General features: G+C 37.7%; 1 protein-coding gene across 3 annotated transcripts in view; it reads right to left on the bottom strand.

The window, feature by feature from the left end:
• Positions 1 to 2,236: 2,236 nt before the first annotated feature.
• The window catches only part of LOC138175843 (optineurin-like), a 54,267-nt gene continuing 41,443 nt past the window's right edge, over positions 2,237 to 15,060 (bottom strand). For 2 of the 3 annotated variants that reach the window (XM_069106415.1, XM_069106413.1), the window contains 3 exons: positions 8,460 to 8,590; positions 5,575 to 5,660; positions 2,237 to 3,210 (listed from right to left, as the gene is read on the bottom strand). In XM_069106415.1, the coding sequence (XP_068962516.1) occupies positions 3,074 to 3,210; positions 5,575 to 5,660; positions 8,460 to 8,590 (354 nt within the window). In that variant the 3' untranslated portion in view covers positions 2,237 to 3,073. The remainder of the gene's footprint in view (positions 3,211 to 5,574; positions 5,661 to 8,459; positions 8,591 to 15,060) is intronic. The other variant, XM_069106414.1, reaches the window with a different exon arrangement.

The raw sequence follows: 15,060 nt of genomic DNA, 5'->3' as shown, positions 1-15,060 counted from the left end.
TTTCTTCTTCGCATCAAGAGTGACAGGAACATATGTCATGTGAAGCTCCTCTCCCTCCCCTCTTTCCCTCTAAAATGATACTTTTTGCGTTTCTTCTCCATCGAGTCCTATGCTTAACTGGTTGTTATTCCCTCCTTGTACCAGAACCAATGAGGGAAAAGCTCATATGCTTTCCAACTCCCTCCCTTTTTTTCCTCTGCTATACAGTTTTTATGCCTCTATGAGTGGCATAATTTACCCTTTTCCACTTCAACCATTCCCTTTCTTCCATTGCAGTCCCTTTGTAGCCCTTAAGATTTATTTAAAATCGTCATTTTGTGTATTTTATAGTCATACCCTCTACTTGTCTATAACCAGTTTGCTTTTATCAAATAGCAGGGTGTGTGTGTGTTCTCCTTGTTTACTTTCTAAGCCACTGTTGCATCTCGTAATTAGAGGTTGAATTTTCCATTGAGTTCTGGCTTTTTTATCAAGAAGGTCTGGAACTCTGTTATATCATTGAATGACCATCTCTTTGCCTGGAAGAATATGCTCAGTCTCACTGGGTATGTGATCCTTGGTTGTAACCCGAGCTCTTTTGCCTTCTGGAAAATTGTATTCCACTGCCTCCGATCTTTCAGTGTAGAGGCTGCCAAATCCTGTGCAATCCTCACTGTGGACCCTTGATATTTGAATTGTTTCTTTCTGGCCGCTTGAAGTAGTTTCTCTTTTATCTGGTAGTTCTGGAGTTTGGCCACAACATTCAGAGGACTTTTCAGTTTGGGATCTCTTACAGCAGGTGTCCGGTGGATTCTCTTGATTTCTATTTTACCCTCAGGTTCTAGTATCTCAGGGCAGTTTTCCTTAATGAGCTCTTGGAGAATGTTGTTCAGGCTTATTTTTTCATCATAATTTTCTGGTAGGCCTATGATTCTCAGATTATCTCTCCTGGATCTGTTTTCCAGGTCAGTTATTTTTTCCTTGAGGTATTTTACCTCTTTTTCTAATTTTTCATTCTTGTTGTTTTGCTTGGCTAATTCTTGGTTCCTCATAGAGTAATTTGTTTCCATTTGGTTAATTCTGGTTTTTAGCAAATCATTTTCCTTGGTTAATTTTTGAAGCTCCTTTTCCATATCATACACTTTTCTTTTTAGAGAGATGTTTTCCTCATTATAATGTTTTTCTAATTCTGCTATTTTCATTTTGAGAGAATTATTCATTTTGTCTTCTATCTCTCTCATTTTGTTTTCAAAGTTCCTTTTGATCTCATCTAGGAGAGCCTTCTGTGCTTGGGACCCATTCCCTGTTGAAGTTTCAGTTTTGGGTGTGGAGTCCACATTGTTTCCCTCTGAGGTTGGTTCCTCCCTCTGAGGATAGTAGGACTCCAGAGTCTATGTCTTTATAGTCTGCTTTCTACCCATTTTGAGGCAGGGTCCTAGCCATGCCCTTCCTCTAGGATCCCAAGCCTTTACTGTAGAGGGTTTTGCCCTGGGGCAAGAGTTACTATGTTTTCAGGGTCAGAGAGGGGGTTTGGAGTGAGGTTCACTCTGTTATCCTAGTCTTTGGAGGTCCTGAAAGGGGCTTTTTAAAAAAAAAAAAAATTTCTGGGCTATGAAGTGGTAGCCCCAGGAGTGTTTGCTGTCCAGGACAGGGGCCCCTGTATTTGCTTCTTACCTTGCTCTTTCCAGTCCCAGCCCTTTGGTGATAGGCCTGGTAGTGGACCTTGTGGTTGGTGGGAAGACTTGCCCTCCGAGTTGATCAGGCCCCTTCCCGGCCTGCCTCTGCTGGCCGCACCTTCTCGGCCTGCCCCTGCGTCTCCCTCTGCTTATTTTACAGTCCAGTGACAGTGGCCTCTTGATGTTCCTCAAACAAGATACCCCATCTCCAGAATCTGGGTCTACTCTCTCACCTGCTCCTCTATTTGACGAGGCTCAAAGAACAGACACAGACAGCTTGTACTAAAATATAGTGTTCCTACCATACACCATGAAAATGAAACTCAAAGATAATATAAAGAGATAGAGAATATGTTGATTTGCTGTCTTGATTTTTTTTTTTAGTCTATGAGGCTGCAGGCTTGAGCTTATTTTATTTTCATGGCTAATCAAAACTTACTGGCCAGTTGGAACTGGGCTCATTTAAGGATAGCTAAGCCTACATCTCAGGATGTAGCTACTAGTAATCTAAGTGTGAGAACTGGCCTTCAGGAATGAGATTTTGTCATTTACAGAGAATTAAGTAAACAAATACATATAGCTAGTTATATGTGTATAATTTAATACAGAAAATGCATGTTAAGAAATTAGTCAATATACATATAAGAAAAAACCTAAAATATTTATAAGCAGTTTTATTTTGCAATCATTTTGTTTTATGACTCTTAAGATGTAACTTGATCATTTAAAGAAAATGAATAAACATCTTTTCTCTTGTCAACAAGTGAATAAGCATCCACTGTGCAAACCTACTTGTACCTAATAACTAAAAAACAAAGTTAACTATTTCATAAAATCAAATAAACCTAACACTTACCTATTTCACATATGCCCACAATTTTTCTTTTTCTCTATGTCAAGTTAAAGCGCATGGTGCCCAAATAAAAAGCATACAAAAAAAAAAAAAGCTAGTATGCTTACACTAGCTATAGTAAATAAACTATAATGCAAAAAGAAAAAAAATCCAACAGGATTCATTTTAAACGGGTGATGAATAAAAAGAACTGCACAGTTTGTTAGAATACTTTAAAAAGGGAAGTCCGTTTCTTGATTAAACCTGTAACCACTTCATCTTGTCTGCCCACTTAGAGTGCTTTAAATTGATCAGTGAAGTTTATCTTCTGATTACATTAATCTATCCAGATATTATGGTGCAAAGCTGGCATAAACTGAACACAGAAAATGAAGCTCATTTAAATGGAGTCCTTTATGGACAATCAGTGACTTATTTAACACACAGAAATTTTTCTTTCTTCCAAAACAAATGTAAAGGGCCAAAATGTTTGAGGAAAAACGCACAAAGGTACAGCTCTTAGAGGATTAAGTCAGCATTTACCAGAAAGAGTGTTTTTTTGTTTTGTTCTGAGGTGGAACATCATTTATATAATGCAGTCCATAACATGAATCTGCAGTGTATCTATGTCTGGCAGAATCTCTCCACACTTGGGGCACGAATGGATTGGAATATTCCTTTGCTGTTGTTGTTGTTGTTGCCGCCAGCTTCTATCATCAGTTCCTGGGAACAAAGCAGAAAAAGCTTATCCATCCTATGAGTTATTTGTTCTAAGTAGAATGTTTCTTTTTTTAAACATACTAATTTTGATAAGCTTAAGCTTAGAGTTTAGTAGTCACTACCAAATGTAACCAAACTTCTAATAATAGTTGTTAGTAGGTTTGACAATAATGTGGTTTTTTAAAAAGGTTTTACCAATTCACTGATTTATAGCTGAAGTTATGATACTAGACACACAAATTAAAGGAAAAATCATAGACTCTAAAAGTTTTGATGGGGACACTAGACACCATGTAGCCCAACATCCTATCCAGTACATAAAGTATCTTTTATAACATTCCTGAGCGACACCTGGCCTCAGCTCAAACACTTCTGGTGACAAGGAACTTACTGTTTTATACAAAGTAGCATAATACTCTGCTTCTGATTTCTATTGGAACTTGAGTTCCAACTGGAAAATGGAAATAACATATGTATAATGATTAGAATATTGCTAAATAAATTATGACATTACAGTGGAAAAATATGGCACTCTAAAAGAAATGAAAACCATGAAATGTGGAAAGCCATGAATGATGCAGAGTGAGATCAGCAGGACTGGAATAGCATACAAACTGACTACGTCGATGTAGACATTTTATATTATGTAAGTGGCAGAGGGCTGGCTTTAGTGATTGGGAGGCTTGAGTTCACATGCTGAGCACATGTTGCCAAGGCATACCCCACTACTATCAGATAAAGATCTATCTGGGGAGGGAGTTTCCATGCTGAAAAATCCATATATCTAAAGTGCCAGATTTTACCATTCCTTCCTGTCCCCCTCCCACAGAAGGAAGCAGAGTTAAAAGGAATATCACTTTGGATGGACTTGGAAGGGGACACACAACAAATACATCTTTTGTCAACTTCATAGAGCTTTAGAGTTGCAAGGGACCTCAGAGACCATTTAGTCCAAATTGTATTTGAACAAGAATTCTTTCAACTACACGTTTGACTCTGGCTAAAATTATTACTAGATGACATAATGGTTTTATTCCTTGTTTTATATACTTTGTGTTATTAATCTTGTGATCCTTTTTTTAAAAAGGGCTAATGACCTTAGACAATCACAGGCATGCTTGCATAAACACATAACCCCACACACCTATTAAATTCCCTCCCTTCTCTTAATACCTTCTGTGAATATACTTCAGGCTATATTTTTGTGATTGATTTTCCCCTTTAAAGCTGCCTTTCAAATTAATTTTAATCTTATTTTACATAAGTAAAAATGCTTGATGGAGGCACTAGGGTATGAAGCATACATACAGTAGGATTTGTCTAGATCTGCCCCAAGAAGTCTCTATATTCTAATAGGAGGTGTTCATTAAATATCTGTTAACAAAATAATTTACTATGCCATAAGAGAAAAAACTTAAGTGATAACTTGAAACTGGTCCAGCATTGCAAAAAAAAAAAAGTTTAAAAGCTGATATGCAATTTAAAAATGGGATTTCTGGACTCTTAACAATCATCACTAAAATTGCCTTTCAGCTACCATTTGATTATCTTCTGGATTACATTTCTCTGCTACTTATATAATTAAAATGCATGTTCTATAAGAGCAAGGGGAGACTTGTCTTTGTACTTCCCCAGTGCAATACGCATGATAGACTTTCAGCAATGTTTAACAGAATTTACAAAACAAGGATAATACCTTTCTCTCCCCTAAATCTAACCCCAATTCAGAAACTTAATGATTTTTGGAGCTGATACTTCAAATTATCTGTAACTTAATTAATTAGGGTATTCCCTTTTACTGACTGACCCTTGCAAAAACCCTCTATGCATTAGAGGGACCATCTTCATGAGTTGCTATGATTTAAAAGATAAAAATACAAACACTGTTCATTATCTGGTAGACAACCTTCTAGTGATGATCCTTTCTGAGATGCCTTTGAATTCGTTTTGACGTCATTTTAGCAAATTTTAAATGCTAGGGGTGGGGCAGAATAAGAGATGTGGCTTAGCTGGGGTAACAGACAGAATCCCTAGACAAGACCCTACTCTAATTTGATAGGACCTGCCAGGGCTTGTGTTTCTGCTGACATGACCTTTGAGAAGCCTAGGCCACTTCCCAGGCTGAGGAGTAGGACTTCAGTGAGGTTTGCTTATTTTTAGAAGTAGCTTAAGAAAAAAAGTTTTTAAAAAACCCACCAAATTCTCAAGCCTATGATGGCAAGTCATATTCTCAGACACATGTAAAGAAGTACTTTGAAAGTTTCTGGGGGTATGAAAATTGGGTCAGGTAAGGTTTTTTCTGTATAAGGTTCCAAATGACATTATGCTATATGTTTTGTAAGCAAAGTAATGGGCTTAATAATTTACCTCTCTGAACAAGGTAGTGTTGCTGGTCTTGTTCATTTGTTGATCTGGCCCCATGACGGCTTTGCAGTTCCATCAAAGACTGTCTGCTAATTATAAAGATGAGCACATACTGATTTTTTTTTTTTTAGCATTTTGAAAGACAGAAGTAATATTAAATTTTAAAAAGAATAAAATCAAATAGATTGTAACAATGTCAAGAAATCAAATAAAAAAGAGGAAGCATGGAATAATGGACAGAGGTCTAGCCTGAAGTCAGAAAGACCTGGTTTCAAGTCCTACCTCTGAAATAAACTGGCTAATAGGTGGTAATAATGGAGAGAAAGTTGGCTTTGGAGTAAAAAAGACCTGAGTTTGAATGTGGCCTCAGACATTTACTAGCTATGTGACCCTGGGCAAGTCACTTAATCTTTCTCAGCCTCAGTTTCCTCATCTGTACAATGGGGATAAGACCATCGCTTACCTCACAGGGTTGTGTGAGACCCAAATGAGATAACATTAAAGCACTATATAAATACTAGCTACTCTACAGGCTGTGTGATCCTGACCAGTCTCTCTAAAGTACTCCACGCAATTTACTGAGACTGTAAGTAATAGACAAGTTGCCATCTAAATTTATTGGAAGGGATTGTCATAGTGGCATTCTCTGCACTGATGAAAGCACATATGTGTTTTGTCCACCCCACCTTCAAGATCCCTTCTCACCTCCAAAATGAAGCCAAAGGCAAAGAAAAAAAGTCTATGTTCTTATAGAAGTATTAAACAATATTACTTAAACACAACATGGTTTCAATAAATTAACTTGAAGTATAAACTCAGACATTTAGTAATGTTTTTTTCTTTCATAACACTAAGTAGATGAAGTGTTTTTTATTCATATACAAAATTAAAATTTTTATTTAACATCTATATTGTAATTTTTTGAAAGTTTTAATCCATTAAGATTGTAAAATATAGCCCCCAAATCCACAATGATGTTTTTTATATCTCTAAAAGAAGGTACCATAGATAGGCAAAAGTCCTCAATGAGTAAATCTTATATCTTCATAATAAAAGCATCACCAGTCTAAAAGCTTGAGTGGTAGGAATGGCCAACAGTGCAAGGAATCCAGTTCAAATGAGATTGAATTCTTATCAAAATAATTTCTCTACTATAGCCCCTCTTACTTCTTTTAGCACATCAAGTCTCAACATCTCAGTACTAATCAAGCCTGTGTGTACTAGCCTAGTAAGAAAAGTGCCAGTGAAATGGGCATAATTCAGTTAATGTAAATTAGCATTTTACCAAGAAAATAAACAGCAGATTATAAGTACTGAGTATGCCATGGTACAGTAGAGGGAGTACTGAATTTATATCTAGAGGAACTGGATTGAAACTGTTTTGTCACATAATTCTTAGAATTTTCTCCCTCCTCACCTCTAATTCTTGGAATCCTTTGGCTCAGCTCAAGTGCTGTTTCAGAAAGGACTTTTCTAATTCCCTCAGGTGTTATTGTTCATAGCTACCTCCCCCAAATTAACTTATATCTATTTTCTATTTGCTTATTTGTGTACATGCTGCTTCTCTCCAGTAGAATGAAAGCTTTCCTTTTCAACTATAGGTATTGGGGATGGCCCCAAAACAATCAAAACCCCAAGCACAAGACATAGGGTAGTCTTCTTTGCATCTAATGTAATCTTTTCAGGTTTCACAGATACAATGAATGAGATGGTCTGATTAGGTGCTGGTTAGGTCAGCAATTGAAAGCTACTATGTTAATATATAAGGTAAATGAGTTATAGCCATCCATGCAATTCAGTTTCTGTTCTTTTTTAAAAAATAAAGATAGCTGGGAATTGTGTAATACACCTGCAATCCCTGCTAGTGGGTAGGCTGGAGCTCCAGGAGCTCAGGAGTTGTGAGCTGCAGTGGGCTAAGCTAGCTGGGTGTCTGTACTATATTCACCATTGACTTGGAAAACTCTGAGAACAGGGGGTCAGCAGGATATTGATGGTGGAGCAAACCTGCTCCAGAGAACAAAGCAGGTCAAAGTTCCTGTGCCAATCAGAGTGGCACCAAAGCCAGGAGAAGCTAAAGCACTGCTAGCTTTTGTGAGGTAGGGATACCCAATCTTTAAAAACAGAAAAAAGGGGAACTCTAGTGAAAACAAATAATCCAGTGCCATTCCCCAAAAGTAAAATAGCTAACTTTTTCCATTTGCCTAGGACTTCAGTGTTCATACTGCACCTTCCTCACAATAACCCTGTAAGGTGGGTAGTAAAAGTAAAAGTATTTGTTATTGTTGTTCAATCACCTTTCAGCCATATTCGACTCTTTTAAACCCCATTTGGGGTTTTCTTGGTAAAGATAATCGAGTGGTTTGCCATTTCCTTCTCCAGCTCATTATATAGATGAGGAAACTGAGGCAAGCAGGGTTAAATTACTTGCCCAGGGTCACATAACCAGTAAGTGTCTGAGGCCAGATTTAAACTCAGGAAGATGAATCTTTCTGATTCCAGGCCTGGCATTTTATCCATTGCACTGCCTGCAAAGTATTATCAGCCCCATTTTACAGAAACTGAGGCTAGGAAAGTTAAAGGGCTTATCCATTATCACAGAGTAAGTGCTTGAGGAAGGAATGAAACCTAGGCCTAGGCACTCCAAGTCTAGCACTTACACGACTATACTATTCTGTCTCTCCAGAACATCCATACACACAGACACACAAATGCATGTGTGCACGTGCGCACACACACACACACACACACACACACACCACCCTTAGACTTTTTAAAGTTTATAAGCAGTTTCCTCTTACAGGGGAACAAAGATGGTGCTGCCGAATGGAGAATCAAGCTCCAAGTCTGTATTGCAATTTATTTCAAGTCTGCTTTTCACTTTATCTTACCTGCTCCCATCTTCAAAAACATTGTTTTCTTTCAACAGAAATGCCAGCTGCAATGCCAGTTGTTCCTTTTCTTCATGAATCTTCTCTCTTGCTGCTCTCTCAGCATGGAAGTCAGAACAATAAACCTCCATCTGGTTACAAAGAAAAAAAAAATTTGAATTCAACCCATTATGCCTTTCCGTGCACTGCAAACACTAACATATGGCTCTTGCTGCCATCTACAGGATAGCTGAGAAAGATTAGTATAATGACCATTATCCATTATCAGCTCTTCTCGGCTATATTAGCACAAAACACTTGGATAAAAATATCAATTATTAATTTTGCTAATGAACTGAAACTTTTTAGCTTTTCTACCCCCATTATCATTCTCTTTCCACCAATACAACTCACAACCCTTTCAGGCCTTGGCACATCATTTTGATAAGCTTCTGTGGCCAAAGTTCACCAATAACCCTTTGGTGACCAACCTTCTTATACTAAGACTCTACTAACTTAGAAAGTTACGTTTTTCTGACTACAGATGTATAGAATGATGGCAGATGAATGTATGGAAGGGGTAGAGAAGTGTGCATTCATTGTGCCACTATCACTCAGCTAACAAGAATGGCTACCCCATCCCCTTCCTCCAGATATGGATTTGGGGCCCTCCTCGCCACCAAACCTATTTTCCCAAATCTAATTACTTTGTTCTGTGACACTGAACATCTAGAAAACAACACAGGAGAAAACAGCACAATGGAAAGGTCACTGAGTCAGAGGAAATTCAAATTCTACCTCTGATGAAATACGATACCTATGTGACGTTGGGCAAGCCACTTAATTCCCTTAGGTTTCACTTTCTTCCCATGTAAAATAAGGAGGCTGGACTAAATAGACTCTGGGATCCCTTCAAGACTCTAGATCAGGGATAGGGACTGAGGCCTCAAGGCCACATGTGGCCCTCCTAAAGTGTGGCCTTTGACTAAATGCAAACTTCACTGAACAAATCCCCTTAATAAAAGGATTTGTTCTCTAAAACTTAGACTCAGTCAAAAGGCCATACCAAAGGACCTAGAAGGCCACATGTGGCCACAAAGCTGCAGGTTCCCCACCTCTGCTCTAGATCTATGATTACCTTAATCTTCCATTACTACTAAAAATGCAAGTGGGTGAAGACTGCTTCTGATGCCATGAGTACCACCTCAGTACTAACTCTTCCCTTCATACCACTGGAGTCAGAAGGGTAGGGACTCTAGGATTCAGTTTGAAGGCCTCCTCAACTCAGGACCAACAGCTAGGTAAACTTACTGTCATCCTTCATTGAACTAAGAAGCCAGACACAAAGCTGCTGGACAGGCCCAAGATCTCAGGTACCAGACCCAACCAAGAGCAGAGTGCATACACTACATAGGGTATCTTGTCGATCTTGTGGATGCTGGTCATCCTGACCATTAAGCGATAAGACAATGAGAGTGAGTTCAGTCAGTCATCTAGGAACTCAACCCGCGTGTGTTTATGTAACCAATTACACGTTCCATTTGTAATGCTGCCTCTTAACTATTGTTCCCTGACATTTGGAGAAAAAAACCAGGCTCATAAGAGTAGTACTCAAGATCATAAAGTGAGAGGAAGCAGTGAACTGACTACAGCTGTTCCTGAAGTCCTTGAAAAACATGGTGCTCATTACCCAAACTCCAGATTATACAGACTGGCACCAGAGAAAGTCACTGTTCCTTCCAGAAGTATAAGAAAGCCTTTGTCTAACAATAACATCAACAAATCCCAATTCAGTAAGGCGGGATAGTAAAATAAATAAATGCATGAACATACTAGTGATAAATATTATGGAGCCAGTGATACTCAATATACTGAAAAGAAGAAAATAAATCCATATCACATAAAAGTAAAGCAAATTGTACATTTGCCAAAAACTCTACTGGAATTCTAAAATGGAATAAAAATAAGAGTTTAAAAATGATCACATGAATGAAATGAGAGATTTAGAAGAAAGAACAGGAAAGGAATTGAGAATGTTAGAGGAAAGAATTGGAAAGAGAATACACCTAGATCCCAGGTAATGTAAGTAATGAATCCCCTTAAGTGGCTGCATTATTTGAATTCAAACTGTGTATTTCCATTGGGTTGGAACAAATTACCACATTTTACATTATTATAGCTTTGAATAGTGTGACTTCACTATTCATACAAATACACATGACTACTTCAGAGGATTCATTATTGGCACCAATTAGGACCTAATTTGTAAAAAACTTAAGTTACAGGTTGTACAAAACTTTCTCAAGTAAGATGCCTTGAAAATTAAATTAGAGATCAATGACTCCAACTACAACACATATTGGAACAAAATCAAAAGACAAGTGAAGGAGAGATCTAGGAAGGATCAGGCTACCTGAAAACCTAATCTGTAACAAAAAGCCTAGGTACCATGTTTCAAGAAATAATGAACAAAAATTACCCAGATTTATTAAAAAACAGAAGGCAAAGTGAAAAAAGAAAGAATACACTGGTCATCTCCTTGAAGAAGCCCCAAAATTAATACTCCCAAGAATGTTATAGCCAAAATCCTGACCTTTGAAGAAAAAGGAAAAAAAATCTGTAAAATAATCAGGAAAAAAGAGTTGAAGTATCAAGAAGACAAATGGCATAGCATCTAAATACTTTAAAAGTTAACTGAATTATAGGGAGAGATACACTGTAAAACTAATAGTGGGGGACTTTTGGCAGCTTCCACTATCACGAAAAGAGGAGCAGGGAATATGATATTCCAGATGGCAAGAGTAAAAAAAAATTATAACCAAAAATAAAGCTGCATGTAATCATCGGGTGGGGGGCGGGGAATGAACCTTTAATGAAATAAAGGGCGAATGACAAATATAAGAATCAAGAGAAACAAAAGGGAAATACATTTGAATTAGATAATGAAGAATTGTTAACATTCTAACAGGGGGAGAAGAAGCAAGTATTCCCTCAAAACCCTAACGTCTTCAAAAGTCTTGGAGAAATGAATAAATCTGGGAACTGTTTTGTTATTTTTTTCTTAAGATAAAAAATGGAAAAAAGGAAGAAAATACAAATAAGTTAAGAAAGAAAGGAGAAAGAAGGCAGTGAAACTGACTATCATAATTTTGCTGTATGAGAAGATTATACAAACATGGAGGGAAGGAAGGGGGGAGGGAAACAGGGAGCAACATTAATCTTACATTCAACTGAACTGGTCAAAGGAGAGTTGAACACACAGTTCAGTGTAGAAATACCTTAAACATCAGAAGGACTCAGTAAGAGAGAGAGTAAGGAAAGAGGGAATTAAGAAGAAGAGAAGATTTAGGGAGGCATCAGTCATAAGCAAAACAGACTTTCTTCAAAGACTGGACCATGAAGAGGGGAATAAAATGAAATGGTAAGAACCTGTGAATAGGGAAATGAGAAGGGGTAGTAGAACAGAAGCAGACGGTGTCACTAGTGTTGTGCACACTCCTTCAACACTCCCTTCGTGGAGGGAAATGTGTAATTAACAGTCATAACAGTGATCATAAATGTTATAAACTTACCCATAAATGGAAGAGGGTAGCATAATGTATTAGAAAGCAGAATCCAACAATGTTGTTTATAAGAAACACTCAAAACACCAAGATTTATCCAGGGTTAAAATAAGGTACTAGAGTAAAATCGATTCTTCAGTTAAAGTTAAAAAAGCAGTGATGATCTCAGACGTAGCAACAATGAAAAGACTGGATTAGAACAGATAAACAAGGAAACTTAAGGACTCAAAAGAAAATTGCATATTAATCCCATACATATTAAGCGGCATTGAAGTATTATCAATATTTACTATATATACACCAAATGGACATGGCATCTAAATACTTTTAAAGTTAACTGAATTATGGGGAAAGATACACTGTGAAACTAATAGTGGGTGACCTTGATATACCCCTCTCATTCCTAGATAAATATAACCAAACAGTAAGCAAGAAAGGACCCGAGTAGAATTTTAGAAAAGTAAGATTCAATAGGTATCTCATAATTATTTCTCAGCTATGCTTGGCATTTCTATAAAAACTGACCATGTACTAGGGCATACAAAACTCACATGTAAATGCAATTACATCTCTATCTTTTATAGACTACAAATGCTATGAAATTATATTTGAAGAAAAGATTAAAAATTAGTTGAGACTAGATAACATAATCCTAAAGCATTTTTGAGTCAAAAAACAATAGAAAATTTCATCGAAGAAAACGAGACAACATGCTAAAACTTTTAGGATACAGTCAAAGCAGTCCCAAGGACGAAAATGTATATCTAACATGTATATCCCCAAATATATAGTGTGTATTATACTTCCTCCCCTTTCAAGTAGTCCTTGTATTTTATTTGATAATGTTGACCTTGGGGCGGCCAGGTAGCACAGCAAGTAAGAGCACCAGCTCCAGTGTTGAGAAGACCTGGAGATCAAATCCGGGCTCAGATACTCAGCACCACACCCTGAAATACCTGGCCGTGTAACCTTGAGCAAGTTACTTAACCCCAATTGCTTTAAAAAAAAAAAAAAGAAAAAAAACCGTTGACCTATATTTTTCTTCACAACTTGAAATGAATATAGTATTACCCCTTTTAAAAAACAGAACAAAACACAACCAAACCACTTGCCCCATAGCCATATAGCCTCATCCCACCTTGCTTGCCCCACCGTGGTGGAGGAAGGGGAGATGGGGGATGAGAGGCAGACAAGAGTAGATATGATCCACCTGGGAAGTGGAGGAAAGGGTACAGAAAGGGGAAGAAAGAGAAACAAGAAAGAAAAGGATAGAAAAAATATGATACCTATGCATGACTCCTTCCTTATTCCAAATGTTAAGGAAGAAACTGTTGTTGGAAAGGAGGGTTTGCTGCTCATATTATCCAGTGGACAAAGGTGGGAGCAGGCACACTAGAGGTAAGGGTATGGAGGGGAAGCAAGGAATACAGGATGAGTAGCAGACACATAGCACAGATGTGTCTAAACCTAAGACATAACAAGCATATCTGGCAGAAGAGGTTAGCAGAGATGGCCCCAGTGAAGTCTTCTACATTTTTTTTATTGCAGGTATGATCGATAATTGTAGTTGGGTTGTTTACCTCTGACCCATGTCCCCAAGCTATATATGGATTTTACCTGAAAAAAAATAATAAAGTGACTATCAACACATTCACAAACTTCAATACTGGAGCAAAAGAGGGAGGGCAATATGTTTAAAGAGATGTTTTAAGAATAGCTCAAGAGATTGCATTAGGAATAAAAATATGGACATTTATGATTTATGTTGTTCAGCTGTTTTAGTCATGTCCAACTATTTGTGACCCTATTTGGGGTTTTCTTGGCAAACATACTGGAAGGGTTTGCATTTCCTTCTCCATCTCATTTTACAGATAAGGAAACTGAGGGGGTTAAGTGACTTGTCCACAGTTACATAGCTTTGTATCTGAGGCCAGATTTGAACTCAGGAAGATGAGTCTTTCTGATTCTAGGCCCAGCACTCTAGCCACTGTGCCACTTAGCTGTCCCTTTACAATGCTAAGTGAATAGGGATTTCTCTCCCTCCTCTTCCACAGGCTAAGACAATTAAAGACTGTTTATAAATATATATTATATAATTTTTATTTAAAAAATCAATGAACTGGGTATGCAACTAAAAAAACAACTAGAAAATCAACAAATTTTTAAAAATGCAACAAACTACCAAAATAGAAATTCTGAAAACCAAAGAAGAGATGAATAAAACTGGAAGTTAAAAAAAGATGCAATGACCATTTAAAGTTAGAAGCTATTTAAGATAAAACAATTTTTAAAAACAATTGGCTGGTCTGATTTTTTTTAAAGAAGCAAAATCAAATCACCAGCATCAAATATTTAAAAAATGATTCACAAGAAATTAAAATTAAAGGAAATTATTTAAAATAATATTGCTGGATCTAGGCCAAGATAGTGGAGTTATTTACCCAGCAACCCAGCTGAACTTACCCAATGTTCCCCTGCAAACAACTTTAAAATGACACCCCAAATCAAATTTTGGAGGAGCAGAGCCAACTAAAGGTTGGGGTGAGACATTTTTCCAGCCTCAGACAACTTAGGAGTTTGACAGGAGAAGTCTGTAACACCAGGGTGGAGGTCTGCCAAGTACATACACACTGTAGCAGCACCAGTGGCAGGCCTTGGAGGCAGTGGCAGCAGCAGGAACTTCAGGAGCTCTCAGCCCACAGATGGTAAGGGGATTGGAAAACTGGTCAGAAAGAGATTACAGGCAACCCTTTGCAGACATTGGGTGCAGTTGGTACTGACTGTAAACTCTAATTGCCCATAAGTAGTTCTGAGTCATAGTTCCAGGGCAGAGAGGAGCACTTGTAGTCAGTTAAAGCAACAGAGACCCTGGTCTAAGTTTAAAGGCAGAGAAGAACACTAGTACTTATGGCTGCAGAAGAGATGATGACTTGATCACATTTCTGGGACCAAAAAGAACACCCATATTTATGGTTACAAAGGGAGTGGGAGCCCTTCCTGGGTAAAGACCAAAGACTGTGAACAGTTACCATGACTCTCCCTAGATCACAGTACCTTGG

Source organism: Petaurus breviceps, unplaced genomic scaffold, assembly GCF_028583685.1.
Source record: "Petaurus breviceps papuanus isolate PSGF00001 unplaced genomic scaffold, PetGlider_PUasm1.0 79, whole genome shotgun sequence".
Classification (NCBI taxonomy): Eukaryota; Metazoa; Chordata; class Mammalia; order Diprotodontia; family Petauridae; genus Petaurus; species Petaurus breviceps.
Note: the sequence above shows the minus strand (reverse complement) of the source record. Positions and strands in the feature narration are given on the sequence as shown.